A 27,369-nucleotide genomic window follows, 5' to 3' on the forward strand; every position below is an offset into this window, starting at 1 on the left:
TTGGTCCTGGTCAAAAGTAGTACACTATTTAGTGAATAGGCTGCCATTTGGGACTTCACCATGAATTCAGCTTCATCAGTAATAAAGACTTGAGTACACTTTGAATTCTATTCATAATTTAACATGAAATGGGTCACATCTTTCCAAAAAACAGGACCATTCTTCATAATTAACTGTAGAGTAGTGTTGATTTTGTAGCGGAATCGGCAAAGTAATTTCTGAGTGCAAAAGCTTGCAACACATCGTTCATTCCAACACAGGCCGCCACAGACACAATTTAGGCTATTCAATACATCTTTGCCATATTAGACAAAATCCTTTGACCTTTTATAGAATTTAAATTCAAAATAAATAATTTCATAATATACAGGAGACAGTAGTTTGACAGACATGAAACCAATCAGTCTTTCGATATGTGCAAACTGTGAGAGGTATAAACTCAACTGATGTATCAATTAGTGATACCGAACAATAGAAAGGGTCATAAAACAAGAGAAAGCCATCATGTGATCTAAATATGCACCATCATGAACGACACTGCTGTTGGTCCAGAGACATTCATTTAGGATGGTGTGAATCCAAACAGAACTATTGGTATTCAATCAATCAGTATTGTAGTTCTTCAGCCACTGAGCGACACAAAAACCATTGTAATTTCTCCCTCTTTGAAAAAGGAAACATGAAAAAGCAGAAAATGAAACAAATGCTCAACAAATGAAATGTATGCACTGACCAGGGTCCGTAAAAGCAACACCACGAGACAAATGCTCCTCGCTCATAGACATTCAGTATTCATCTGTGCAGTAGCTGAATTGTCAGACTTCTTCTCTTGGAATAACATACATGGAAGAGCAGAACTTACAACTAGAGCTTACACTAAAACTGGACAGATGATGCTAACTCACAAAAAAACACTTATTTTCTCCAAAAACAAGCAAATTATATGGCCATGACAATTAATCAGTAGTCGACCACAAGGGAATTGATGAAGTGTTTTTTCTGTGTTTCTTTGTAGCAGTACCATGACACATGGATATGGTCATGTTCAAGAGTGTATTGGAGCAGACAGTGGGTGTGTGCAGGAATGTTCCAAAGTTAAATAGGAACTCTCCCTGGCTGTCCTCTCTTAGGAATCATGCATTCAACATCTCCATGAGTCGTACAGCGCGAGATTCTGGAAGGGTGATTCTTCAGATGTTGATTGAAAAGTTGGACAGGTAGTCCGCATCATTTGAAGTACAGATAAGACCCTCATACAAGCACACACAACAAACCAAAAGCAAAGGAATGCATCACTAGAACTTGGTCCCAAATAGAATAAGTATTAGAACGACAACTATAACAGTAAGGATTAAAATGACCAGCATCTTTCGGTTTTTCTTCTGATACTGTTCAGCCTGCAAGAAAACATAATTAAGTTTGCGGGCAAGATAACATCTTTCCCTTTTTCATGGACATAATCATCAATTGGGCTTCGTTTGAACCATTGTTGATATTTCAGATGCACAATGCACAATCTAACATTGTGTCCTCACCTTTTGTAACTGTTTCAACCCCTCTTCTGTTTTGACACACGATTGCTCCACATTGAAGTCAATTCTGTCAAGTACTGTGCCCTGATATTGGATAAAGAAAGAAACAAATCAGTTGGGAAAACATACAAAACCATATTCATGGGCCATACTGACACAGTTCGTTATTGATGTTAATCATCACAAGGTATAAACATGATGGTGTTGTAATGTTTCCAAAAACTGAATAGGGTTTCCCCTCACAGACCTGTTCCACCACCATTCCAGCCAGGTCTCGGAAAATCTCATTCAGGTCAGAGATGGACTGGACTATCTGTCTGACCTCTCTCTCACGTTCCTCCACCATCACTGTGTTCTGCTCTACCAGGACCTGCTGGTCACCTGTAAACCCCTGGGAGAGATCAAAAATATGGGCTCACTGAATAGAACTTTGTCTACATCCCAAATGGCACCCTATTCCCTTCTGCGGGGGGGAAAAATAGTTTTGTTACAGTCTTAATGCTATGAAAATACTTCAGTCAAATAGTGCAATTCACAGGTAATTTTCCCTGCGGTCCAGTAACCTCTTCATACACCACACAAAGGAGTGGTTTGTTATTGGCTCCTTATCAACCAGGCTGAATTCTTGTTCTGTTTGTTTAGGCTCTAAAGATCAGTTGAGGTCAGAAGTTTACATACACCTTAGCCAAATACATTTAAATACAGATTTTCACAATTCCTGACATTTAATCTGAGTAAAAATTCCCTGTTTTAGGTCAGTTAGGATCACCACTTTATTTTAAGAATGTGAAATGTCAGAATAATAGTAGAGGAAATTTCTTTCATCACATTCCCAGTGGGTCAGAAGTTTACATACACTCAATTAGTATTTGGTAGCATTGCCTTTAAATTGTTTAACTTGGGTCAAACGTTTCGGGTATCCTTCCACAAGCTTCCCACAATAAGTTGGGTGAATTTTGGCATATTCCTCCTGACAGAGCTCATGCAACTGAGTCAGGTTTGTAGGGTTCCTTGCTTGCACACGCTTTTTCAGTTCTGCCCACAAATTTTCTATGGGATTGAGGTCGGGGCTTTGTGATGGCCACTCAAATACCTTGACTTTGTTGTCCTTAAGCCATTTTGCCACAACTTTGGAAGTATGCTTGTGTTCATTGTCAATTTGGAAGACCCATTTGCGACCAAGCTTAACTTCCTGACTGATGTCTTGAGATGTTACTTCAATATATCCACATAATTTTCCCTCCTCATGATGCCATCTATTTTGTGAAGTGCACCAGTCCCTCCTGCAGCAAAGCACCCCCACAACATGATGCTGCCCCCGTGCTTCACGGTTGGGATGGTGTTCTTCAGCTTGCAAGCCTCCCTCTTTTTCCTACCAACATAACGATGGGCATTATGTCCAAACAGTTTAATTTTTGTTTCATCAGACCAGAGGACATTTCTCCAAAAAAGTACAATCTTTGTCCCCATGTGCAGTTGCAAACTGTAGTCTGGCTTTTTTATGGCGGTTTTGAGCGAACTTTCAGGTTATGTAGATATAGGACTCGTTTTACTGTGGATATAGATACTTTTGTACCCGTTTCCTCCAGCATCTTCACAAGGTCCTTTGCTGTTGTTCTGGGATTGACTTGCACTTTTCGCACCAAAGTACATTCATCTCTAGGAGACAGAACGCCTCTCCTTCCTGAGGAGTAAGACGGCTGCGTGGTCCCATGGTGTTTATACTTGCGTACTATTGTTTGTACAGAGGAACGTGGTACCTTCAGGCATTTGGAAATTGCTCCAAAGGATGAACCAGACTTGTGGAGGTCTACAATTGTTTTCTGATGCCTTGGCTGATTTCTTTAGATTTTCCCATGATGTCAAGCAAAGAGGCACTGAGTTTGAAGGTAGGCCTTGAAATACATCTACAGGTACACATCCAATTGACTCAAATGATTTCAATTAGCCTATCAGAAGCTTCTAAAGCCAGGACATAATTTTCTGGAATTTTCCAAGCAGTTTAAAGGCACAGTCAACTTAGTGTATGTAAACTTCTGACCCACTGGAATTGTGATACAGTGAATTATAAGTGAAATAATCTGTGTAAACAATTGTTGGAAAAATTACTTGTGTCAAACACAAAGTAGACGTCCTAACCGACTTGCCAAAACTATAGTTTGTTAACAAGAAATTTGTGGAGTGGTTGAAAAACGAGTTTAAATGACTCCAACCTAAGTGTATTGAAACTTCTGACTTCAACTGTATGTATAAGCAACAATGCTGATCAGGGAAATGTCAAAATACACTGACAGTGTCAGTTCCAAGCTCACCCTGTCATATAGTGCTACGTCTTCATCCTCCATTAGAGGACCGGAGTCAAAAAAGTGCTTTGATCTCTCCTCGCGATTCTTCATGCCTGTAACAGAAAGCATCAACCTTATGACAATAAAAGAGACATATGATGAGGGTGGAGGTGAAACCTAAGACCAGAGAAATGTAGAGTGTGTGTGTGTGCGCAAGTTCGTGCCAGGAGAGAGAGAAGTGAGGGATGGAAGATAGCTGAAGAGGTGTAGGAGTAAATACAGTAAGGTGAAATACCACCTTTCAGTTTGAGTGAGTGCTCGCTTACGTTTCAGGTAACTGGACTGTGTGTGTCTGAAGTTGGTGGACAGCTCCTGCAGGCTCCCTGCCAACGAGGACACCACATTTCTCAGAAGCCTCTCCTCCTGCTCTGTGCAGTGGCCACAGCGAGATTGCAGACCTGTCACCGCACGCTGACACCTGTGGAACATCTACACACACACAGGCAAAGGAGCAAGCACTCAATATATCTTGGCCATATTATAGAAAAACATTTGACCTTTGTACAATTTAAATTCAAAATAAATAATTAATATCTACACTAGTGATGTGCAGGTTAACTCAACCCACAGTCCCGTGGTTATATCCGTAGGGCGGGCGCGTTTAGGGTCATAAAGAGTCGGGTTGAATAAAGATAACTTTTTTTTTTTATTAAATCCGTAAATGTATAATTAGTGCAATTTATATCTATAGGCTACATTGAGGTTTTCCTTTCATTATTTTACGCTATCTGGCATTAGTGTGTAAACCAAAACTTTAGGGGCTAACTTTACGCGCGCCAAATAGCCTACACGCCAACCACCAAATGCTTTTGTGAACGGGCAGAAAAAGTTAATGTCATCCACTGAGCCAAAAAGGACAATGTCAGAGAAATATGAGAAAAGCTGTGAAATGGAAAGTTGAAAATAAAGAGAAAGGAGGGCCAGAAAACGAATGTTTGGGAAAGATTTGGTGAAGCGGTAAAAGAGGACGATAGCAGTGCATATGCTATGTGTAAGGATTCTGAGGGGCTATAAAAATTTGACAGTCACTTGACGGGGACTTCAAATAGGCCTATGGCACGTCAATGCAACTGTAGCCTACTGCTCAAATGGATTAAATGGAAACTGAAATCTGGAAACTGACTGTAGGTCTATAACCCCCTCACAGACTTAATATTAAATCCTGCATAATTAAGAATTTCTTGCTGTAAAGTGATTCACCAAATGTACATTTTGACTTGGGAACAGGAAAGGATAAATATCATTTGTTTCAGCATCTTGAGAGAATGCGAATGAATGCGCAGTTAGGGACTGTCTGTAGAGGTAAAAAAATAAAAAAGCTGACAGTATTTCAACCACATAAGATTTCAGTTTGGCCTGGATGCATATTTTATCAGAAACATGTCGTTTTCACAGCTTTCCATTTCCTTACAACCCTTCAAACTGATGTAATTTGGAAATGTTGCACAGAAAGAGTTATTGTATTTTCTCCCCGGTCGCTAAACGTCTTTGCTCCACGAAAGAAGCAGAGTTGACAGAGAAAACTTTACTGATGTCAACAAGATTGAAGCATTCATTATAATTTATTCTGGTGAGGAAGGGTTTATTTAGTCTTCTAGGGCAACATCTAATGACAGAAGAGAAGCTGCATGTATCTAATTATAGACAAGATGACTGACAAATAGCCTACCAAAATATCAGAAATTATAAGCAGAAACACATCTAAATTATGCAAGAAAAATTCCTGTAAAAAATAATCATTATAACCGGTCCGCCATCTGACTGTAGCCTACAGAGCATTTTCTATATTCGCGGGTTGGGGTCGGGTCCAGGCCTCAGATTCTCTCTTTATCACATATAATCATGTGGTTGTTGATGGGTTATTAGCAATTGCGGGCGGGTGAACAAACAGCTGACCCGCGCACCACTAATCTACACAAACCCAAGCAACACATCTAAATCTACACAAACCGAAAGCACAAAGAAATACTTACTGAAAAAAATAGGTTCTTATTCTACTACATAACAAGAATGGCCACACTGGTTGACATATTACATCAGCAGGCTGCACATAATGGAGGCCCTCATAAAAAGGCACAAATGTAAACATGTAAAAGTCTAAACATTATTAGATCATATTGTCAAACAAAGAGCTCCCCATTCATAACAACAATTATTAGGCACTCCTTAAAGGCGGTGGCTTTTCCAGAAGGCCACTCATGAGGTGTCACCAGCTGAGGTAAAAGGTATCTTAGGTGATAATAATAGTAGTGACTCGTCAAAGTTCGTTCAATGGTGTTTCTTGTCTAGATTCCCATCTCTGTCACTGTACATGTTCACAGATCTTTTGTTCGTACCCCCCAGGGCAATTGAACTGATTCCAGAGGCTGATCCAAAACACAGGCGGAGGAGAAGAGGTATTCGGAGTGGAGTGGACTTCTAGTTCGACTCAGGAGGCGCGCACACTACCCACCGCTATTACTCGCTAATGTTCTGTCTCGGGATAATAAAGTTGACGAGCTCAGGGCAAGGATCCCCTTCCAGAGAGACATCAGGGATTGTAACATACTTTGTTTCAGGGAAACATGGCTCTCTTGAGATTGACTGTATGTACGGGGACAGTATGTTGGGTTCTCAGTTCATCGCGCAGACATGAATAAATATCTCTCGGGAGTATAGGTTTCATGATTAACTACTCAGTGTGATTGTGATTACGTACAGAAACGCAACTCCTTTTGCTCAACTGACCTAGAATACCTCACAATCAAATGCCAACCGTATTACCTCAAGAAAATTATCTTCGATTAGTCACAGCTATGTATATTCCCCCTCTAGTCGATACCACGACAGCCCTCAAAGAACTTCACTGGACATTATGCAAACCACATAACCGGAGGCTGCATTTATTGTAGCTGGGGATTTTAACAAGGCAAATTTGAGGAAAACGCAACCGAAGTTCTAGCAACACATTGACTGTAGTACTCACGCTGCTAAAACACTCGACCACCGCTACTCCAACTTCTGGGATGCCTACAAGGTCCTCCCCCGCCCTCCCTTAGGCAAATCTGATCACGACTCCATTTTGCTCATCTCTTCCTATAGGCAGAAACTCAAAACAGGAAGTACTCGTGCTAAGGACTATTCAACGCTGGTCTGACCAATCGGAATCCACGCTTCAAGATTGTTTTGATCACGTGGACTGGGATATGTTCCAGGTAGCCTCAGAATAAACATTGACGAATACAGTGACCTAATTTATAAGGAAGTGTACAGGAGATTTTGTTCCCACTGACTATTAAAACCTACACTAGCCAAAAACCGTGGTTAGATGGGAGCATTTGCGCAAAATTGAAGGTGTGAACCACCGCATTTAACCATGGTAAGGTGACTGGGAATATGGCCAAATACAAACAGTGTAGTTATTCCCTCCGTAAAGACGAGTCAAGGATCACATCACCTCTACCTTACCTAACATCCACTTAAAATGTGCTTACCGCCCCAATAGATCCACAGATGATGCCATCGCACTGCCCTATCCCATCTGGACAAGAGGAATACCTATGTAAGAATGCTGTTCATTAACTATAGCTCAGCATTCAACACCATAGTACCCTCCAAGCTTAACATTAAGCTCGGACCCTGGGTCTGAATCCCACTCTGTACAGCTGCGTCCTGGACTTCCTGACGGGCCGCCCCCAGGTGGTGAAGGTAGGAAACAACACCTCCACTTCACTGATCCTCAACACAGGACCCCACAAGACTCCCTGTTCACCCATGACTGCGTGGCCACGCATGCCTCCAACCTCAAGTTTGCAGACAACACAACAGTAGTAGGCCTGATTACCAACAATGACAACACAGCCTACAGGGGGGAGGTGAGGACCCTGGGAGTGTGGTGCCAGGAAAATAACCTCTCACTCAACGTCAACAAAAGCAGCTGATCGTGGACTTCAGGAAACAGCAGAAGGAGTACCACCCCTATCCACATCGACGGGACCGCAGTGGAGAAGGTGGAAAGCTTCAGGTTCCTCGGCGTACACATCACTAACAAATTTAAATGGTCCACCCACACAGACAGTGTGGTGAAGAAGGCGCAACGTCGCCTCTTCAACCTCAGGAGGCTGAAGAAATTTGGTGACAAACCTAAAACCCTCACTAACATTTACAGATTGAGAGCATCCTGTCGGGCTGTATCACCGACTGGTACGTCAACTGCACCATCCGCAACCACAGGGCTCTCCAGAGGGTGGTGCAGTCTACACAACGCATCACCGGGGGCAAACGACTTGCCCTACAGGACACCTACAGCACCCGATGTTACAAGAAGGCCATAAAGATCATCAAGGACCATAACCACCTGAGCCACTGCCTGTTCACCCCGCTATCATCCAGAAGGCGAGATCAGTACATGTGCATCAAAGCTGGGACTGAGAGACTGAAAAATAGCTTCTATCTCAAGGCCGTCAAGACGGTTAAATAGCCATCACTAGCACATTATAGACTGCTGCCCTATATACACAGACTTGAAATCACTGGCCACTTTAATAATGGAATACTAGTCACTAATGTTTACATATTTTGCATTACTCATCTCATATGTATATACTGTATTCTATTCTACTATTTTAATGCCGCTCTGACATTGCTTGTCCAAATATTTATATATTCTTTATTTTAGATTTGTGTTTATTGTTGTGAAATTGTTAGATATTACTGCACTATTGGAGCTAGAAACACAAGCATTTCACTATACCCATAAAAACGTGTATGTGACCAATAAAATTTGATTTGAAAAATAAATATTAGTGATTTGAATAATAAATATTATATTCTCTTCAATTGAGTTTCTTGTATGGACTCCTCCGTCACTGACAAACCTGTGTGATCTCCTGAGTAGTGATCTCTATGGCATGCTCTTCTTCACTGCTGTCATCCAGGGTGGGACGGTTCATGTGCTTATCATGGAGGGCGGCCAGCTCCTTCATTTTCTGCCGGACCCGTGTGATTTCATACTGAATCTGAAAGCCCACGCAACCACAAGATTAACACAGATGCACGGGAGAACAGGACATGCACTGAAACCTCCAATAAAAATGAAATTTTAAAGAAGCCTGACACGGGACCTTGGAATTTGGTATAGGCTAATACTAATAGGCTGACATTTTCTGAAGTATCTACAGCTCAATAGTTTCATTATGGTGGTGAAACTAGGCATATGTAATAGCCTAAATGTAAAGGATTAGCTCACTATTTTACAACTTGATGTTAGATTGTTCCTCACCCTGAAACTCCTATTTGGTTAGATGTTACTTAAAAAGGTGATTTGACCATGGATTCTTTTTTTTCTTTTTTTTTTTAAACATGCTCACATGTCCCCATCACTACCATTGATTGTTGTGGCTAAAGTAAGGTGCAGTTTGTTGTGGCTAAAGTAAGGTGCAGTTTGTTGTGGCTATAGTAAGGTGCAGTTTGTTGTGGCTATAGTAAGGTGCAGTTTGTTGTGGCTATAGTAAGGTGCAGTTTGTTGTGGCTATAGTAAGGTGCAGTTTGTTGTGGCTATAGTAAGGTGCAGTTTGTTGTGGCTATAGTAAGGTGCAGTTTGTTGTGGCTATAGTAAGGTGCAGTTTGTTGTGGCTAAAGTAAGGTGCAGTTTGTTGTGGCTAAAGTAAGGTGCAGTTTGTTGTGGCTAAAGTAAGGTGCAGTTTGTTGTGGCTAAAGTAAGGTGCAGTTTGTTGTGGCTGTTTAAAGAAAACTGAACCATGGATTAGTTTATCCTTACCCATAAACTACATTCAGAATGAGGGACCATCTAACATCAAGTTGTAAAATTATAAACTACACGTTTAATAAGATAGTCCTCAAAAGGAAAAGAAACTTGGTGGAGAGATCTCTGATGAAGTCTGAAATAGTGGCTTACTTAATAAAGTAAATGGAAGCTCCTCTTGTGCCCGGCTCAGCCTTATACCGTTTAAGGTATAACTGCAACTCTAATCCAATGCTTCAGAAAGGGTCTTAAATATAGTGGACCAATCTATCAGACGTGGACAGGACCAGAACATGTGAGTCAAGTTCGCCAAGGAGCTTTTACACCGTATCCATTTCAGTAAGGCCAGATTCTTAAAATTCTGCCCAAATTGATGGTACATGTGACAGGTGTAAAAGCTCCTTGGCGAACTTGACTCACATGTTCTGGTCCTGTCCACGTCTGATAAATATAGTGGACCAATCTAAGACCCTTTCTGAAGCATTGGATTAGAGTTGCAGCCTAGTGCAGAAAAGGCTATTTTTGGAGTACCAAACAACAATTCTTCCCTGACCAATAGACAGCTAGATGCCATTGCCTTGGTCTCCTTGTTGGCCCACAGACAGATTTTATTGGATTGGAAATATCAATCCTCCCTTAGCCTCAAAGATTGGTCGAGGAGAAATGTACAATGTCTTTACATAATTATCCTTCATTCACTGTGAATAAAAATATTATATACAGTACCAGTCAATAGTTGACACACCTACTCATTCCAGGGTTTATCTTCACTATTTTGTCCATTGTAGAATAATAATGAAGACATCAAAACAAATAACACATATGGAATCATTTAGTAACCAACAAAAAAAAAAGAGAGTGTTAAACTGATCCAAATATATGTTATATTCTTCAAAGTAACCACCCTTTGCCTTGATGACAGCTTTGCACACTCCTGGCATTCTCTCAACCAGCTTCATGAGATAGTCAGCTGGAATACATTTCAATTAACAGGTGTGCCTTGTTAATTTGTGGAATTTTTATCCTTCAATGCGTTTGAGCCAGATGTCTTGTGACAAGGTAGGGGTGGTATACAGAAGATAGGCCTATTTGGTAAAAGACCAAGTTCATATTATGGCAAGAACAGCTCAAATATGCAAAGAGAAATGACAGTCCGTCATTACTTTAAGACATGAAGGTCAGTCAATTCGGAAAATGTCAAGAACTTTGAAAGTTTCTTCAAGTGCAGTTGAAAAAAAACAAGCGCTATGTTGAAACTGGTACTCATGAAGACCGCCACGGGAAAGGAAGACAGATTTAACTCTGCTGCAAAGGATAAGTTCACGAGAGTTACCAGCCTCAGAAATTGCATCCCAAATAAATGCTTGAGAGTTCAAGTAACAGACACATCTCAACATCAACTGTTCAGAGGAGACTGCGTGAATCAGGCCTTCATGGTTAATTGCTGCAAAGAAACCATTACTAAAGGACACCAATAAGAAGACAGTTGCTTGGGCCAAGAAACACAAGCAATGGACATTAGACCGGTGGAAATCTGCCCTTTGGTCTGATGAATCCAAATTGGAGATTTTTGGTTCAAACCGCCGTGTCTTCGTGAGACGCAGCGTAGGTGAGCGGATGATCTCCGCATGTGTGGTTCCCACTGTGAAGCATGGAGGAGATGTGATTGTGCTTTGCTTGTGACACTGTCAGTCATTTATTTAGAATTCAAGTCACACTTAACAAGCATGGCTACCACAGCATTCTGCAGCGATACGCCATCACATCTGGTTTGCACTTAGTGGGACTATCATTTGTTTTTCAACAGGACACTGACCCAACACACCTCTAGGTTGTGTAAGGGCTATATGACCAAGGAGAGTGATGGAGTGCTGCATCAGATGACCTGGCCTCCACAATCACCTGAACTCAACCCAATTGAGATGGTTTGGGATGAGTTGGACCGCAGAGTGAAGGAAAAGCACCCAACAAGTACACAGCATATGTGGGAACTCCTTCAAGACTGTTGGAAAAGCATTCCTCATTAAGCTGGTTGACAGTATCCCAAGAGCGTGCAAAGCTGTCATTAAGGCAAAGAGCGGCTACTTTGAAGAATTTCAAATATATTTTGAGTTGTTTAACAATTTTTTGTTAAACTACATGATTCCATATATTATTTCATAGTTTTGATGTCTACACTAATATTCTATAATGTAGAAAATAGTAAAAAAAGAAAGAAAGAAAAACACATAAAAGAGTAGGTGTGTCCAAACTTTTGACTGGTACTGTATACAGTGCATGTTAAGTATTCAGACCCCTTGACTTTTTCCACATTTTGTTACGTTAAAGCCTTATTCTAAAATGAATTAAATAATTTCCCCCCTCAATCTACACATAATACCCCATAACGGACAAAGCAAATTTTTGCAAATGTATTAAAAATAAAAAACTTAAATATTACATTCACATCAGTATTCAGACCTTTTACTCAGTACTTTGTTGAAGCCCCTTTGGCAGCAATTACAGCATAGAGTCTTCTTGGGTATGATACTACAAGCTTGGCACACCTGTATTTGGGGAGTTTCTCCCATTCTTCTCTGCAGATCATCTCAAGCTTTGTCGGGTTGGATGGGGAGCGTCACTGTACAGCTATTCCTCTCCAGAGATGTTCGATCGGGATCAAGTCTGGGCTCTGGCTGGGCCACTCAAGGACATTCAGAGACTTGTCCCGAAGCCACTCCCGCGTTGTCTTGGCTGTGTGCTTAAGTTCGTTGTCCTGCTGGGAGGTGAACCGTCGCCCCAGTCTGGGTTCCTGAGCGCTCTAGAGCAGATTTTCATCAAAGATCTCTCTGTACTTTGTTTCGTTCATCTTTGCATCGATCCTGACTAGTCTCCCAGTCCCTGCCGCTAAAAAACATCCCCACAGTATGATGCTTCCCCGTAAGGATAGTGCCAGACGTGACGCTTGGCATTCAGGCCAAAGAGTTTAATCTTGGTTTTATCAGACCAGAGAATCTTGTTTCTCATGGTCAGAGTCCTTTAGGTGCCTTTTTGCAAACTTCATGCGGCCTGTCATGTGCCTTTTACTGAAGAGTGGCTTCCGTCTGGCCACTCTACCATTAAGGCCTGATTGGTGGAGTGCTGCAGAGATGGGATAACCTTCCAGAAGGACAACCATCTCCAGAAAGGAACTCCAGAGCTCTGTCAGAGGGACCATCGGGTTCTGGGTCACCTCCCTGACCAAGGCCCTTCTCCCCCGATTGCTCTAGGAAGAGTGTTGGTGGTTCCAAACTTCTTCCATTTAAGAATGATGGAGGCCACTGTGTTCTTGGGGACCTTCAATGCTGCAGAAATGTTTTGGTACCCTTCCCCAGATCTGTGCCTCGACACCATTCTGTCTCGGAGCTCTACGGAAAATTCATTTTACCTCATGGCTTGGTTTTTGCTCTGACATACACTGTCAGCTGTGGGACCTTACATACAGGTGTGTGCCTTTCTAAATCATGTACAATCAATTGAATTTACCACAGGTGGACACCAATCAAGTTGTAGAAACATCTCAAGGATGATCAATTTAAACAAGATGCACCTGAACTCAATTTCAAGTCTCATAGCAAAGGCTCTGAATACTTACGTAAATAAAGTATTTATGTTTTTTATTTTTAATACATTTGCTAACATTTCTAAAAAAACGTTTTCACTTCGTCATTATGGGGTATTTTATTTACAATAAGGCTGTAATGTAACAAAATGTGTAAAAAGTGAAAGGGTCTGAATATTTTCCGAATGCACTGTATAGACAATAATAAAAACTTCTCATACTGAAGTACTGTAGAAAGCATGTGATTGGTTCTTACCTCATCTACCCCATCTACCCACTTAGGCGGCAGTCTCTTGGTGACTCCGATGGCAGCTTCTGGGTCCAAACGTATCCCGGAGACCAGGGCCATGCGGTCATCAGCCAACTGATAGGAACATCACAGATATTACACAGCATATAATTTCCCATTTCAAGCATTGTTGTTTGCAGACTTTCCATACAAAGCATGGTTTATGTTTCCCCAGAAAAATAGGTCCTTGTGACTCTGATAGTATAGTTTGGATACAAGGAGATTGGACAGTACCTCATCAAGCTCCTAATGTGATTGGCAGACCCCAGCGAAGTCCAATGAGGAGAGAGGGAGAGGTGAGATGAAGTGAGACAGAAGTAACAGTAAGTGAGCCCCAGACAAAAAGCAGTGATCAGCTTCATACAGACATTTTTCATGCAATGTCACAGATACCGTTTAAAGAGAGATCATGCTAATGTTCCAAAATGTCTAATTTTGACCCCAAAAATTCAATTTTATATCAATCAATTGAGGTTCTTCAAACATGTAAAATCACCCTTTAAAAAGGTAGGCCTGTCTTTGATAAATCTATGCTAGGCCTAAATACATTGGGTCAGTGAAGTGTGACATGAGAGTGTGTGTGCGAAGGTAAAGCAATAGGGCTAGCCTATGTCCCTGATCTCCAAATGATTAGCCTAAGCACAGAAGCATTTCATATAGGCCGAGAGAAAGGAAAGATGTAGGACAAAGATTAGCATTATAAGAGGATTTTGATATGCATGCAGGTCACTCAGCATGAGCACCCAGAACACCATGCAAGAGAAATAATGCCATAAAAACGAGGAGCACCTAAGCTATTTGAGAAACTCAAAGTCTAGTAACCACTGGATTTGCTCTTTGATCCAAACAAACATTACTATGCCGCAAAACGCCAGACGACTGATTTGTCTTGTAATGAATTGGGCCTAACGCTTCCTCTACTATCCACAATCAGGTGGATGAAAAGAAGGCATTTCAAAGTCTGGATTTGAGTTCTACTATGAAGCTGCTGGACACAATAACGGTCCCATAGTCAAAACACCTTAGTGCCCAAAAGTAGGAGGGTGAACGAAAGAGGGACTGAAAGGGAAACCTATAAACCCTTTAGAGTTTTGAAACTATGCAAAATAAATAGGCTAAGATATTATGGACTTACATAGACAGCATTTGTAAAAGGCCCTGCATCCTGGTCAATAATGCAAAATAGAAAATATATATCAGTGACCAACAGTGCAAACTAAGTACTCTAAATTAGCATATACAAATATCTTCCTAACAAGTAGGCCTAGGCTATATCAATGTAAAGTTTGTCAAATATCTTTAAAATAACAGTTTAACAACCCAACACCAAGCACAGGATCAATTAAATCTAAAACAGAGCAAAGCACCATCTAAAGGGTAGGTTTTAGAAAGACATGCAACTCACTAAAAAGCAAAAGGGTACACACTACAAACAAATACCTCATAAAATGTAACACGTCAATTGTTACATTTGACCATCTCTATAACAAAAGACTATCCAACTCATTCCAGCATGAACTGTTATTGCTTCTTTATCAAGTACTGAACATTGCCCTTAAAATTAACTTCATGTTCTACCTTTAGCCAAACTTTTAATTTGTTTCTTACTTTGACAAATACATTGCTTCAATTGACTTTATCATGCCAAAGGAGAATGCACGCTCTAAGATGATTGGTAATGCAAGTTGAGGCTATCAGTACTCTAAAAGCATGCCTCTGTGACATGACTCAGGCCAAGGCAAATGTGCGCATCTAGCTTGACGGCTAACTGTACCTAGTTGTTGCGTTCTAGCTTGACAGCTAAATGCAGCAAGTAGCCAACATCATATTAATGTGTGTTAGATGGCCACTAGCTGGTTAGCTAACGAGGAGACTTAATCAAACTACGGCTAGTTTATTAATGTGTTAGCCATCACACACACACACACACACACACACACACACACACACACACACACACACACACACACACACACACACACACGTCAAATTCAGACGATTAACGTTAGACTCACCGCAGCATTGCTACGTGTACTCAGAGTACGACGGGTGCCGTATGTACTCACTTGCTCAGCCAATATATGACGATTTTGGATTGCATTGTTCCGCATTAATAAGAAGGCATCGGTCAAGCGCCTAGTTGCCATGCTTAATTTACACACTTAAGATGTGTAGCTATCAAATAACAACCCGTAGCGTACAGTGACTACAACGACTAGCTAACTACTATACAATGCAATGAACGTTAGCGAGATAGCCTGTACCGGCTAATCGAAGGGTTCTTCCCCTGTCTGTCCTCACAATAATATATCGTTTGTTTTCTGTCTTTCGCTTTTATGAAGTACATAAATAAAACATAAAATATAAAGTTTGACTTCAATGAAACATGTACTGAAGATGAGGTCTGTGTTCTGGCCTCATCTACGTGGAAAACGTAAATACACAATAAGAGCTTCGTGACCAAACACTTCCCGGTTAACACTTTTAATTTGAATTGGAGACCTCTATTAAAGAGAATATATTTTTTAAACTAAATCTAATCATCATTAATCCTATTTTATGTATTTTCATATTATGTACTTTTATATTAATAAAATAAATACATAAAAACGAGAAACGTTTTATTTTCCGGGTCAATCCCACAAGGTTTCAGTCCACCGATATTTTTGAAGAAGAGTTGAAATAATGTAGGTAATCAAGGATGCATGATATATAGTTCTGCATTGCATAGTATTATATTGCAATAAAAGCATTGGCATCTATAAAACTGAGGAATATATTCGGTTTTTAGCGCTACCCCCAACTGTAACTATCAGCGAACAGGAACGTACCCATTGGAATCTCTATCGCGCATGCTTCCTTGAATGCGTTAAGCTAATGGCTAAGGATAAACTACATTAACAGTCTAACCATTTTTATTTACAATGGCAGAATATGGAGAGGAAGAGGGATTCATGTTACCTGTAGACGACGGTTTATTTGCTGATACATTTTCTGATGATAGCGTGTACAAATTCATCGGTCAAGAGTTAAAGATCAGCCAGGTGTTCAGCGCCAACCTCGGCGTGGCAGCGCCAGTGTGGGACGCCGTAAGTTCACTACTAACTCCATGAGTACACACTGGCTACATTTATTCTGCACATGATGAATACAGCTTTATTGGTTATGTAGTAGTGCATTTAATACAGTAGTGTTATGCAAGGAATTTAATGAGCTGCCTGTTGTATTTACTGTTTGGTTACTGTTGGTTAAATAGGCGCTTCATCTATGCCGCTATTTCGAGGAAAACTCGCTCAACCTGAAAGGAAAGCGCATCATTGAGTTGGGCGCAGGGACTGGCATTGTTGGCATTTTGGCAGCACGTTTGGGTATGTTGGTTCATTCTTTCTCCGTCCAGTAGAGGTCGGCAATGTCGATTTTCAGTAGCACCCACTTATTTCAATAGCCTATTCATTATTATTTACTTTAATAGCCGTTTATATAATTTGAATTGCCTTTCCATCACACTGTTTACCCTGTCACACGCACATTAGCCTACAAATTTACTTTTCAAAGACTTTGAAACACTACAATAAAAATGTAAAACATCACAAAGATAATCATTACTAAAGGTGTATTTCCCACTGTTACAGGAGCGGATGTGACCTTGACAGACCTCCCCCTTGCTGTCCCTCAACTGCAAAGCAACGTCTCAGCCAACATGCCGTCCTCCGGCTGGCCTTCTGTTGCCCCCTCCGTCCTCCCCCTCACCTGGGGCCAAGACCAGCACATCTTCCCCATGGACTGGGACCTGGTACTGGGTGCAGACATTGTGTACCTGTCTGAGACTTACCCCCTCCTGCTGGACACACTGGTTCACCTGTGCAAGGTCAGGGCAGTGGTGTACCTCTCATCCAAGATGCGAGAAGAGCACGGAACGCCTGGCTTCTATGGAGACACTCTGCCACAGAGGTTCCATGTCAAGCTGGAGCACCGCGACCCCACACAGAACATCAACATCTACAGCGCTACTCTGAGAGCGAAGCAGTGACAGAAATGAGACTGGATAGGACTGGGAGACTGATGAACCGGTAAATAGGTTGAGACTTGGAAGAGAACCACACAACAGTGCCTGACTCTCTGAACCCTCTGGGGTTCCTTCCTCTCCGAAAAAACTTTGTGCAGGAGCTGGATAAGAAAGAATAGGCACCTGGCACAAAAGAGCAAAGGCTCCTCACTCTGATTTTAGTGCTCCCAAAAGTGTTATTTTAAACAAAATATAGACCAATAGGTCATCATGTTGAATGAAAAGGTCTGTATGGTCTTGTAAGAAACATAATAATACTTTTGTGGGCAGGAAAAACATAGCAAAGATAATTTTCCTGTCTTTGGCAGGTTACTACAGTCAAATCAAGTTGTGTTTGATCTGGTTTGAGGAAGTGTTATATTGTTTAGGTTGACAGGGTTGATTACTGGGAAAATGTTGATGATACCATCCACTTGCAGAACTGGCAAAATTGACAGTTTCTGCCCCCACTCCCACTCCCTCCGCCTGGACATACTTCATCCCCTCACTCTCCTGCTCTCTGCTGATGTGCAGAGTTTCTGTTTAGAAAAGAAAAGCCTGTTTGTTCCGCTGGATAGTTTCAAAGAGAGACCGGCTGTTATACCCCCCCTCCACCTCTCTCTGTGCTATAGCTCACCCGACAAAACAACAGATCCCTATCTATATTCACAGTGGGCTCTCCACTAGTTGTCCACAAGGTCCCCATATGAGAACCTGTTATTCATCGTGCGTGTAATAATCCTTTGATCAATATTATAATCATAATGCCCAAGCAAGTTGGACAAAAAGTAACCTGTGGTACAACATAAAATACAATGTTATGCATTACTTTCCTATGCCTATAGTGCCTGTAAGAAATTATAAATTTTGCAATTATCAAATGATTGATTGAGAACCAAAACTTCTGAGAAATAAAATGTATACAACTTTCAGCAACAATCTCCTTGTCTGCTTTGTCGTTGATATAATAGATGACATGTTGTAATGCTTTTTTCCTTAGGTTTGCAATGTCATTCACTTTTAAGCACATCAACCATGTACACACAATGTGAAGTGTGCCAACCCTCGGTGTCATTTCAGCATTGTACAAGCAAACATGAAAATCAAGGATGACATCTTTGGAAAGATATATTGTATAGTGTCATCCTTAAATCCTCCACCACTGCTGTCCCTAATCTTCAAGCTGACCCCAAAACTATCAGATTTTAAATCCTCCACCACTGCTGTTCCTAATCCTCAATCTGACTCCAAAACTATCAGGTTTTAAATCCTCCACCACTGCTGTCCCTAATCTTCAAACTGACCCCAAAACTATCAGATTTTAAATCCTCCACCACTGCTGTTCCTAATCCTCAATCTGACTCCAAAACTATCAGGTTTTAAATCCTCCACCACTGCTGTCCCTAATCCTCAATCTGACCCCAAAACTATCCGATTTTAAATCCCAATAAATTCAGGTTATTGCTATTCGTGATCCTTAGGACGTCTCTACTCTAAACCCCACCCTTACCTAACCTTAACCATTTTTCATTTAAACTTCAAATCGGGTAGCGACGTCCCAATGATACCGGATAGCAAGGACCGTAAATTCATGGCAGACAGCCTTTGTTGCCCCAAACAATTAACTTCAGCCAAAAAACACTGAAGTAAGCATTTGGGAGCAGGCAAAGTTTTTTTTTACTTGCTGTGTCACATTGGTCTGTGTGTATGTACAGACACAGTTTATATTACCACTTCTCTCATCCTGCTATCTGCCAGCCCAGGGAATGTGACTGGGTGGGGAATGTTTGTTGCAACCAGGGTGTGCCTCTTAAAATAATTCCACTGTGATGTTTTGAATGGGAATGTTGGCTGTGGACAAGAGGAGGATGGCCTCTGGCGGTGACGAGGGTGTGTGGCACGAGGAAGGGGGGATCAATAACATTTTCTTTCTAAAACAAGTTGCCCAGTTGGTGTGGTCAGCATCAGACTATACCCTAAAAGCAAGGACCTTCCTCCAGAAACACTGACCAGAGGTATGTGTGATATGACAGTCATTGGATTATTAAATGTGCTTTCAGTTGATCTTATATCTTATATTCATACAAATTCACACTTGTTGGTTTGATCTAAAGTTTGACTTTTGTATGCAAGTCTGGACTATAAAAGTTTAGTTTTCTACTTCAACAGTGAAACTGCATCTCATTTGATGAAATAGAGAAAAAAAATCAAAATGCTAAAAGCAATTCTGTAGTTGAAAAGGCATATCTACATTAGGGATACAACAATAAAATGTATGTTTTTCCTCTACAATAATTTCAGAAGTCAGTCTCTGGTTTCAAACCTCTTGTGATGGAGTTCTGGGCTGTGAGTGAGGGGCAACCACCTATATATGACAAATCTGGGATTGTTCCCGGACGAAACTTTGCACATGTGTGAGTTCAGTTCACTTTAAGCTGTTTTAAAATGATAGTGTGTTTGTCTCTGGGAAAGCTTGCCAGGTGAGAAACGTAAACAAATAGCTATGGTCTGCTTAGTTTGTTTTCATGTCTCTTTGTTGGCAAACAGAAGCAGCGCAGAATGTTCTTAAACCGAGCAGAATAGTCATAATCCTAAGAAAAATAAACCTAGTATCACATAAAGATCATGTAAATAAGGTTGTTTGTATTCATTCAAAAATATATTTCACTTACAAGTGAATTTACTATATGCAATATTTTCTTTGTTGTCTAATTGGGTTATTAGGTGTCCATGTAACATGCTACACCACTGTGTCCTGCAAAGCTAGGTATTGGGGTAATCTTAATGTTTTTTCCCCACCCTATTATTTCCACAGATATCAGGACAAGCACCAGGCATTAGATTTTCAACCGTACCAGGGCAGGGAGCCCAGTTGTTGGACAGTACCAGGTTCTAGGACCGGAGGAGCCTACAGGACTATACCAACTGGACTGATCAATATCTGTTGCCCTCTATCCCTCATTTCCCTTTTGCTCTAGACAACCAGCCCGACAGCTCCAGGGTTTAAGGGACTATCAGGCTCAAGAGAAGAGAGAGAGGGAATGGCAGGTGGGAGAGGCTCATAGAGCAGCAGCTAGGGAGAGGGAAAGGGAGTGTGTGAGAAGGATGCAGAGGGAGGGGCGGCAGAGGAAGTGGGAGCCCTGTAGTCCTGTCCGCTACAGGAGGGAGCCAGCCAAGAGAAGTCTGAGTGACAGTAACTATCGGGAGCTGGAGGCCTGGGCGGCCCGTTGCAGCCACTCACTCCCTAGGAAGAGACGCCTGGAGGCAGGGCTGAGGGTGGGGGACGAGGGGGCGCCGGAGAGTGAGAGAGTCCTGGAGAGAGAATCATCGGGCAACAGAAGTGGCGCAGAACCCATAGCAAGTGCAATGCATCTGGCGGGACTACCTCTTCAGCCAAGACAATGGGGACAGTGGGAGAGGAGGGACACACAGCAAACTATGTGCCACCGCTTGTCTGAGCCGGTCATTCCTTATACAACATACCCATCAGACACCAAGGAGAATGAGACAAGCTACCAGAAGAGGTTGTTTACTCAACCTCCAGGCTACATTCCACCTCCACCTTATAATGCCCCACATAACATTTCACCAGTAATGCAACATTCTGAGAAATATACCACTAAAGAAGCCATGGCTTGCCTCAGCAGATAGAGACAAGCCAACTCTCTGAATCGCTCTTGCCCTCACCTTCGATCCCTGACAATGAGACCTGGGAGGAGCGTGCTGAGAGGATTTTGGGGATCCCTTTTCTGAACTACAGCGTTCAGGATAAAACAGAAAAGGTTGAGATGCAACAGCTGCCAAAAGATGAGAATAATGACACCCTTGAGTGCCTTCCTGAGGTTACTCTGAAGGAGCCAGTGTCAGAGGCATCGCCTGAGATTGGTGTCACTGAAGATTATTTTTCTGCTAAAGACGCTGATGTCACTTTAGATGACCAGTCGGCACCAGATATAGTTGCAGAGCCCAAGATGGAGCTGAGGGAACCAACATGTGATGCCTCTGTGGAGAACTCCAGTGACTGTCTGCCTGACGTAAAGGTGAAGCCTTTACAAGAGACAGGTAGCACAAACGAGCCCCCATTCAATCCTTGCCAGGAAGCAGGTCAATTTGGTGATGATGTTTTCCCCCCACCCATCTCACATTGCCTCAACCCACCTCTAAGTAACCCTGATTCTCCCCCACACTCACCTTTAAATGCTACCTCCCCCTCTAATTCAAGACCCTCCTCTTCCTCTCATCACTTGTTGACTTTACCCTCCCAGTTCATTTCATTATCTTCCCTCCCTAAGTCTAACATAGACCCCCTGTCTCTTCCTGAAGATCCACCCTCTCCCTCAGATATAAGCTTACCCCTTCACCCTGATTACCCTCCTACTGAACACTTAGACTCCATTTCCCTGTCCCAATTCCCATCTCCCCCTCCCTCAGTCCCGCTCTTCCCCTCCATCTCCCTCGGTCCCACTCTCCCCCTCCAGAACCCTCCTCTAGAACCTGGAGCCTAGAGATACTGGCCGAGGCCTTTACCCCTGTCCTGTCCATATCCACCACACTCACCACACATTAAGAGGAGCCGCAATACCCCAAGTCCCTCTGGGATGCAGTGAAATGCATCCGGAAGGACACAGCCCCTGACTCAGAAAATGAGGAAGAGGGACGTGAGCTGTGGGATCCAGAAAGTGCTGGGGAGGATGGTGCTGCACTATATGAATAATTTTATTTGGGCATTGGGGATATGTTGTTCCAGAGTAGTGATAGCCTGAGACAGGGGATGATTTTCAGGTCTGGCGAAAGCTCCCTTGAAGTAGCAAAGGACTGAGAGGTGCAAAGGGATCACGAAAAGGGACACATTTTGATTAACGTCAACACAGGATAAAAAATGCAGTGAGAGAGAGCCCAGTGGGCCAGCTAAAGCTGACACGCTCTCCTGCAGCAGCACAAACAGCCACAGCTCAGGGGACACGGTCATCATGGGGGCCGAGGGAGAGTTTGACTCTTAGACAGAGACTGAGGAGGAGACAGATTGTGAAGCTGAGATCATCAGTAAGGAGGAGCCTGACACCAACATGAAGCACTGTGTTGCTGAGGGAGCGGAATGGAACGGCACTGTTGGGCTAAAGAGATATGTTGTAGTGGAGGGGGAGGGAGATGATGAGAGAGACAGGGAGGTGAGGGACACAGCTGAGCCTTGTCAAAACAAGGGGTATCTGTCTGAGACACAGGTGACAATAATGCAAATTGAGGAAAGGCATATAGTAGAGAGTCAATTTTATTTGTCACATACACATGGCTAGCAGATGTTAATGCGAGTGTAGCGAAATGCTTGTGCTTCTAGTTCCGACAATGCAGTAATAACCAACAAGTAATCTAACCTAACAATTCCACAACTACTTCCTTATACACACAAGTGTAAAGGGATAAAGAATATGTGCATAAAGATATATGAATGAGTGATGGTACAGAACGTTATGGGTGACGAGGGTCAGTGTGGATGCATGATAGTAGAGGGGCTAGAGGAAAGTGATAATGGGCAACACCATAATAATGGTGAAACAGTTTACAGTACACAATACACTGAGGTGGTGGAAAGTGTTAAGGAGATGTGGAGCAGCAATGTGGCAACAGGAAATAACCTTTTGAACAACAAAAAATCCTGTGACTTATTCTTAATGGAGAAGTTCTCTCAGGAGGATATTCTCTGTCAGTCAAGTCAATAGGTAGGACTGCAAGAGGTATATCATGCTATCAGAGCATGAAATTGCATAACATTTTGAATTAGCTAATTGGCATTTTAAATTCCTTCAGAGCCTTATATTGAGATTGAGGAAACGTCTATGTGTCTGGGCTCTGACTATTTATAGATATACAGAATTTCAAATAGTAGAATAAGGGTATTTATTTTATTAAAGCGGCAATCAGCAGTTGAAACAATAACAAGGCGTCCCATCACAGTATTGCTAAAAAGCTGAGAGATGGTCTGGAGAAATGTAACCCTCAAATTCATATACAGAGCTAGGGATGCAAGGACTGACCAGCCATGATATTACAAATATGGTTTTAAACATGTTTTGAGGCTATACAGTGTGTTTACATTTACTTTGTTTACAAATACTGGAATAAAACAAGGTTATATTTTGGGTTCTGATGGGGTACAACAGTCGACCTATGCTCTTGAGGCATTTCTAAGTTATTTTTCAAGAATTAATGGGGACATATAATTAACTTATAAGTCGAATCTATAGCAAATACAGATTGCCCCTTTAAGAGACAAAAGGAAAATGGGGTGTCCCTCTCTCCAGCGCAGGAAATATTCAGAGGACACCTGGCTACTTTTGAAAAAACTTGCTCATTTTTCAAAATAAAAGCCTGAAACTATGTCTAAAGCCTGGTCACAGCCTGAGGAAGCCATTGGAAAAGGAATCTGGTTGATACCCCTTTAAATGGAGGTTAGACGGGCCAGGAAACACAGTTAAAAAAAAAATATATATCACTTCCGGGTTACATTTTCTCAGGGTTTCGCTTGCAGAATAAGTATTGTTATACTCACAGACAATATTTGGACAGTTTTGGAAACTTTGGAGTGTTTTCTATCCTAATCTGTAAATTATATGCATATTCTACGATCTGGGCCAGAGAAAATGTCCGTTTACGTTGGGCACGTTATTTAAAAAATATATAAAAATTCTGACCCCTAGCGCTAAGAAGTTTTAAAGGGCATTTTGCAAGACCTCTGAGATTTGTTGTATGGCAGGGTGTAGTTATTGCCAAAGCATCTCTCAATGGTCACAATCTATTTGCTGTGCTTGGGAATAAAGCTACTTTTTCCATGAATATTTATGATGTGAGATTATTGGCTTAGAAATGTGCATTTAGTATGATGCATTTTGACATACAGTGGGGCAAAAAAGTATTTAGTCAGCCACCAATTGTGCAAGTTCTCCCACTTAAAAAGATGAGAGAGGCCTGTAATTTTCATCATAGGTACACTTCAACTATGACAGACAAAATGAGAAAAAAAATTCCAGAAAATCCCATTGTAGGATTTTTTATGAATTTATTTGCAAATTATGGTGGAAAATAAGTATTTGGTCAATAACAAAAGTTTCTCAATACTTTGTTATATACCTTTTGTTGGCAATGACAGAGGTCAAACGTTTTCTGTAAGTCTTCACAAGGTTTTCACACACTGTTGCTGGTATTTTGGCCCATTCCTCCATGCAGATCTCCTCTAGAGCAGTGATGTTTTGGGGCTGTTGCTGGGCAACACGGACTTTCAACTCCCTCCAAAGATTTTCTATGGGGTTGAGATCTGGAGACTGGCTAGGCCACTCCAGGACCTTGAAATGCTTCTTACAAAACCACTCCTTCGTTGCCCGGGCGGTGTGTTTGGGATCATTGTCATGCTGAAAGACCCAGCCACGTTTGATCTTCAATGCCCTTGCTGATGGAAGGAGGTTTTCACTCAAAATCTCACGATACATGGCCCCATTCATTCTTTCCTTTACACGGATCAGTCGTCCTGGTCCCTTTGCAGAAAAACAGCCCCAAAGCATGGTGTTTCCACCCCCATGCTTCACAGTAGGTATGGTGTTCTTTGGATGCAACTCAGCATTATTTTTCCTCCAAACACGACGAGTTGAGTTTTTACCAAAAAAGTTATATTTTGGTTTCATCTGACCATATGACATTCTCCCAATCTTCTTCTGGATCATCCAAATGCTCTCTAGCAAACTTCAGACGGGCCTGGACATGTACTGGCTTAAGCAGGGGGACACGTCTGGCACTGCAGGATTTGAGTCCCTGGAGGCGTAGTGTGTTACTGATGGTAGGCTTTGTTACTTTGGTCCCAGCTCTCTGCAGGTCATTCACTAGGTCCCCCCGTGTGGTTCTGGGATTTTTGCTCACCGTTCTTGTGATCATTTTGACCCCACGGGGTGAGATCTTGCGTGGAGCCCCAGATCGAGGGAGATTATCAGTGGTCTTGTATGTCTTCCATTTCCTAATAATTGCTCCCACAGTTGATTTCTTCAAACCAAGCTGCTTACCTATTGCAGATTCAGTCTTCCCAGCCTGGTGCAGGTCTACAATTTTGTTTCTGGTGTCATTTGACAGCTCTTTGGTCTTGGCCATAGTGGAGTTTGGAGTGTGACTGTTTGAGGTTGTGGACAGGTGTCTTTTATACTGATAAGAAGTTCAAACAGGTCCCATTAATACAGGGAACGAGTGGAGGACAGATGAGCCTCTTAAAGAAGAAGTTACAGGTCTGTGAGAGCCAGAAGTCTTGCTTGTTTGTAGGTGACCAAATACTTATTTTCCACCATAATTTGCAAATAAATTCATTAAAAATCCTACAATGTGATTTTCTGGAAATTTTTTTCTAATTTTGTCTGTCATAGTTGAAGTGTACCTATGATGAAAATTACAGGCCTCTCTCATCTTTTTAAGTGGGAGAACTTGCACAATTGGTGGCTGACTAAATACTTTTTTGCCCCACTGTAATTATGTTTCAATAATTGTGCAGTTTTAATAAAAAAAATATAAAAAATAAAAAATAAACCATAATATAGTCTGTGTAATATATCATTTTCAACAAGTCAAGAATTTGTTTATTGTATTGGTCGCCATTTGAAGTATCGATACAGTATGTCCTCTTCATGATTGACATGACACAACAATAAACAACTCATTTTTCCTACTTTTAGCAAGGTATCTGAAATATTTCATAAACAATTCATTCATATATCACAGAGATTACATTTCCTTCATGTGGAAATGAGTAAAACACATTGGAATTATTCTCATAGAATTTAATGTTGGCTATTTTTTATTGTATAACTATTGAATTTTGAAAAGTATCCTATACAAATCTTCTTTTGAGCTGCCTAGGTCATGCAAATATTTTCTTACAATACATATTTTGCCAATTGGCCTGGACCCCTTTTACTGCCGGTCCGGAGACCCGTAGATCCTTCACGACTGGACTACCGAAGTAATCCGCCCGAGGGGGTTCTTCAACTGGCTACTACGTCGCGACGTCCCCTGAATGCCCATCTGCTAGCCTGCTAGCCGCGGCCCCCTAGCTGTCTGGAGCATATTGGACTGTTGGCTGAAGAGAAACCATCGGCCAATTTTCTGGGCCACTATACCTATTTTGCCAATTGGACTGGATCCCTTTACTACACGGAACCCTACTAATCCATCACAACTGGACTACTGACGTAACAGCACGAGGAGGCTCCGCACGAGGAGGCTATAACAGACTTCTTCCGTCGCGACGTCCCTCTAAGGCCCTTCTGCTAGCTTGCTAGCCCCAACCCGCTATGTGTCTGAATCGCTGTGTCTCCAGCCAGCCTAACTACTCATTGGACTCCTATGATCACTCGGCTAGAGGAGCGAGAGGAAGGACAGCTTTGAAAACAACAGCTGGGAAATTAGTCTGAAGCACAGTAGCATTTGGATGCATTTTAATAATGTAGACAATGTCAGAGTGTAAACGATGTGAAATGGCTATCTAGTTAGCGGTGGTGCGCGCTAATAGCCTTTCAATCGGTGACGTCTCTTGCTCTGAGACCTTGAAGTAGTGGTTCCCCTTGCTCTGCAAGGGCCGTGGCTTTTGTGGAGCGATGGGTAACGATGCTTCGTGGGTGACTGTTGTTGATGTGTGCAGAGGGTCCCTGGTTCGCGCGAGGATACGGACTAAAGTTATACTGTTACAAGAGCACAGAGTAGAATTTGCCAAAATAAAATCTCATATAAAGCCGGTTCTATGCACAGCCTACACCGGCATATGCGAACTGTGAAGCAAGCTGTAGCGGAGCTTCGAGAAACTAGCGAG

The 27,369-nt window shown here is 41.9% G+C and overlaps 2 protein-coding genes across 5 annotated transcripts; one reads left to right on the forward strand and one right to left on the reverse strand.

The window, feature by feature from the left end:
- Positions 1 to 94: 94 nt before the first annotated feature.
- On the reverse strand, positions 95 to 15,942 carry LOC129815382 (syntaxin-16-like). Of its 3 annotated transcripts, XM_055869157.1 has the most exons (9): positions 15,505 to 15,942; positions 14,625 to 14,654; positions 13,457 to 13,564; positions 8,734 to 8,874; positions 4,144 to 4,306; positions 3,845 to 3,930; positions 1,780 to 1,923; positions 1,536 to 1,616; positions 95 to 1,397 (listed from the first exon to the last, which is right to left on the reverse strand). In XM_055869157.1, exons 1-9 carry the CDS (start codon positions 15,634 to 15,636, stop codon positions 1,296 to 1,298), a joined length of 987 nt encoding a protein of 328 aa, XP_055725132.1. In that variant the 5' UTR covers positions 15,637 to 15,942; the 3' UTR covers positions 95 to 1,295. The 3 variants fall into 3 exon arrangements, with proteins under 3 accessions (XP_055725132.1, XP_055725133.1, XP_055725134.1); XM_055869158.1 differs by lacking the exon at positions 14,625 to 14,654 and having other exon boundaries at positions 15,505 to 15,941; XM_055869159.1 differs by lacking the exons at positions 14,625 to 14,654; positions 15,505 to 15,942 and adding an exon at positions 13,724 to 14,580.
- Positions 15,943 to 16,113: 171 nt separating this feature from the next.
- On the forward strand, positions 16,114 to 18,466 carry LOC129815383 (EEF1A lysine methyltransferase 3-like). 2 transcript variants are annotated; one of them, XM_055869161.1, is made up of 4 exons: positions 16,122 to 16,176; positions 16,421 to 16,578; positions 16,746 to 16,857; positions 17,122 to 18,466. In XM_055869161.1, exons 2-4 carry the CDS (start codon positions 16,444 to 16,446, stop codon positions 17,517 to 17,519), a joined length of 645 nt encoding a protein of 214 aa, XP_055725136.1. In that variant the 5' UTR covers positions 16,122 to 16,176; positions 16,421 to 16,443; the 3' UTR covers positions 17,520 to 18,466. The 2 variants fall into 2 exon arrangements, with proteins under 2 accessions (XP_055725135.1, XP_055725136.1); XM_055869160.1 differs by having other exon boundaries at positions 16,114 to 16,578.
- The last annotated feature ends 8,903 nt before the right edge of the window (positions 18,467 to 27,369 follow it).

The sequence above is a fragment of the Salvelinus fontinalis genome, chromosome 18 (genome assembly GCF_029448725.1).
Source record: "Salvelinus fontinalis isolate EN_2023a chromosome 18, ASM2944872v1, whole genome shotgun sequence".
In the NCBI taxonomy this organism is placed as follows: Eukaryota; Metazoa; Chordata; class Actinopteri; order Salmoniformes; family Salmonidae; genus Salvelinus; species Salvelinus fontinalis.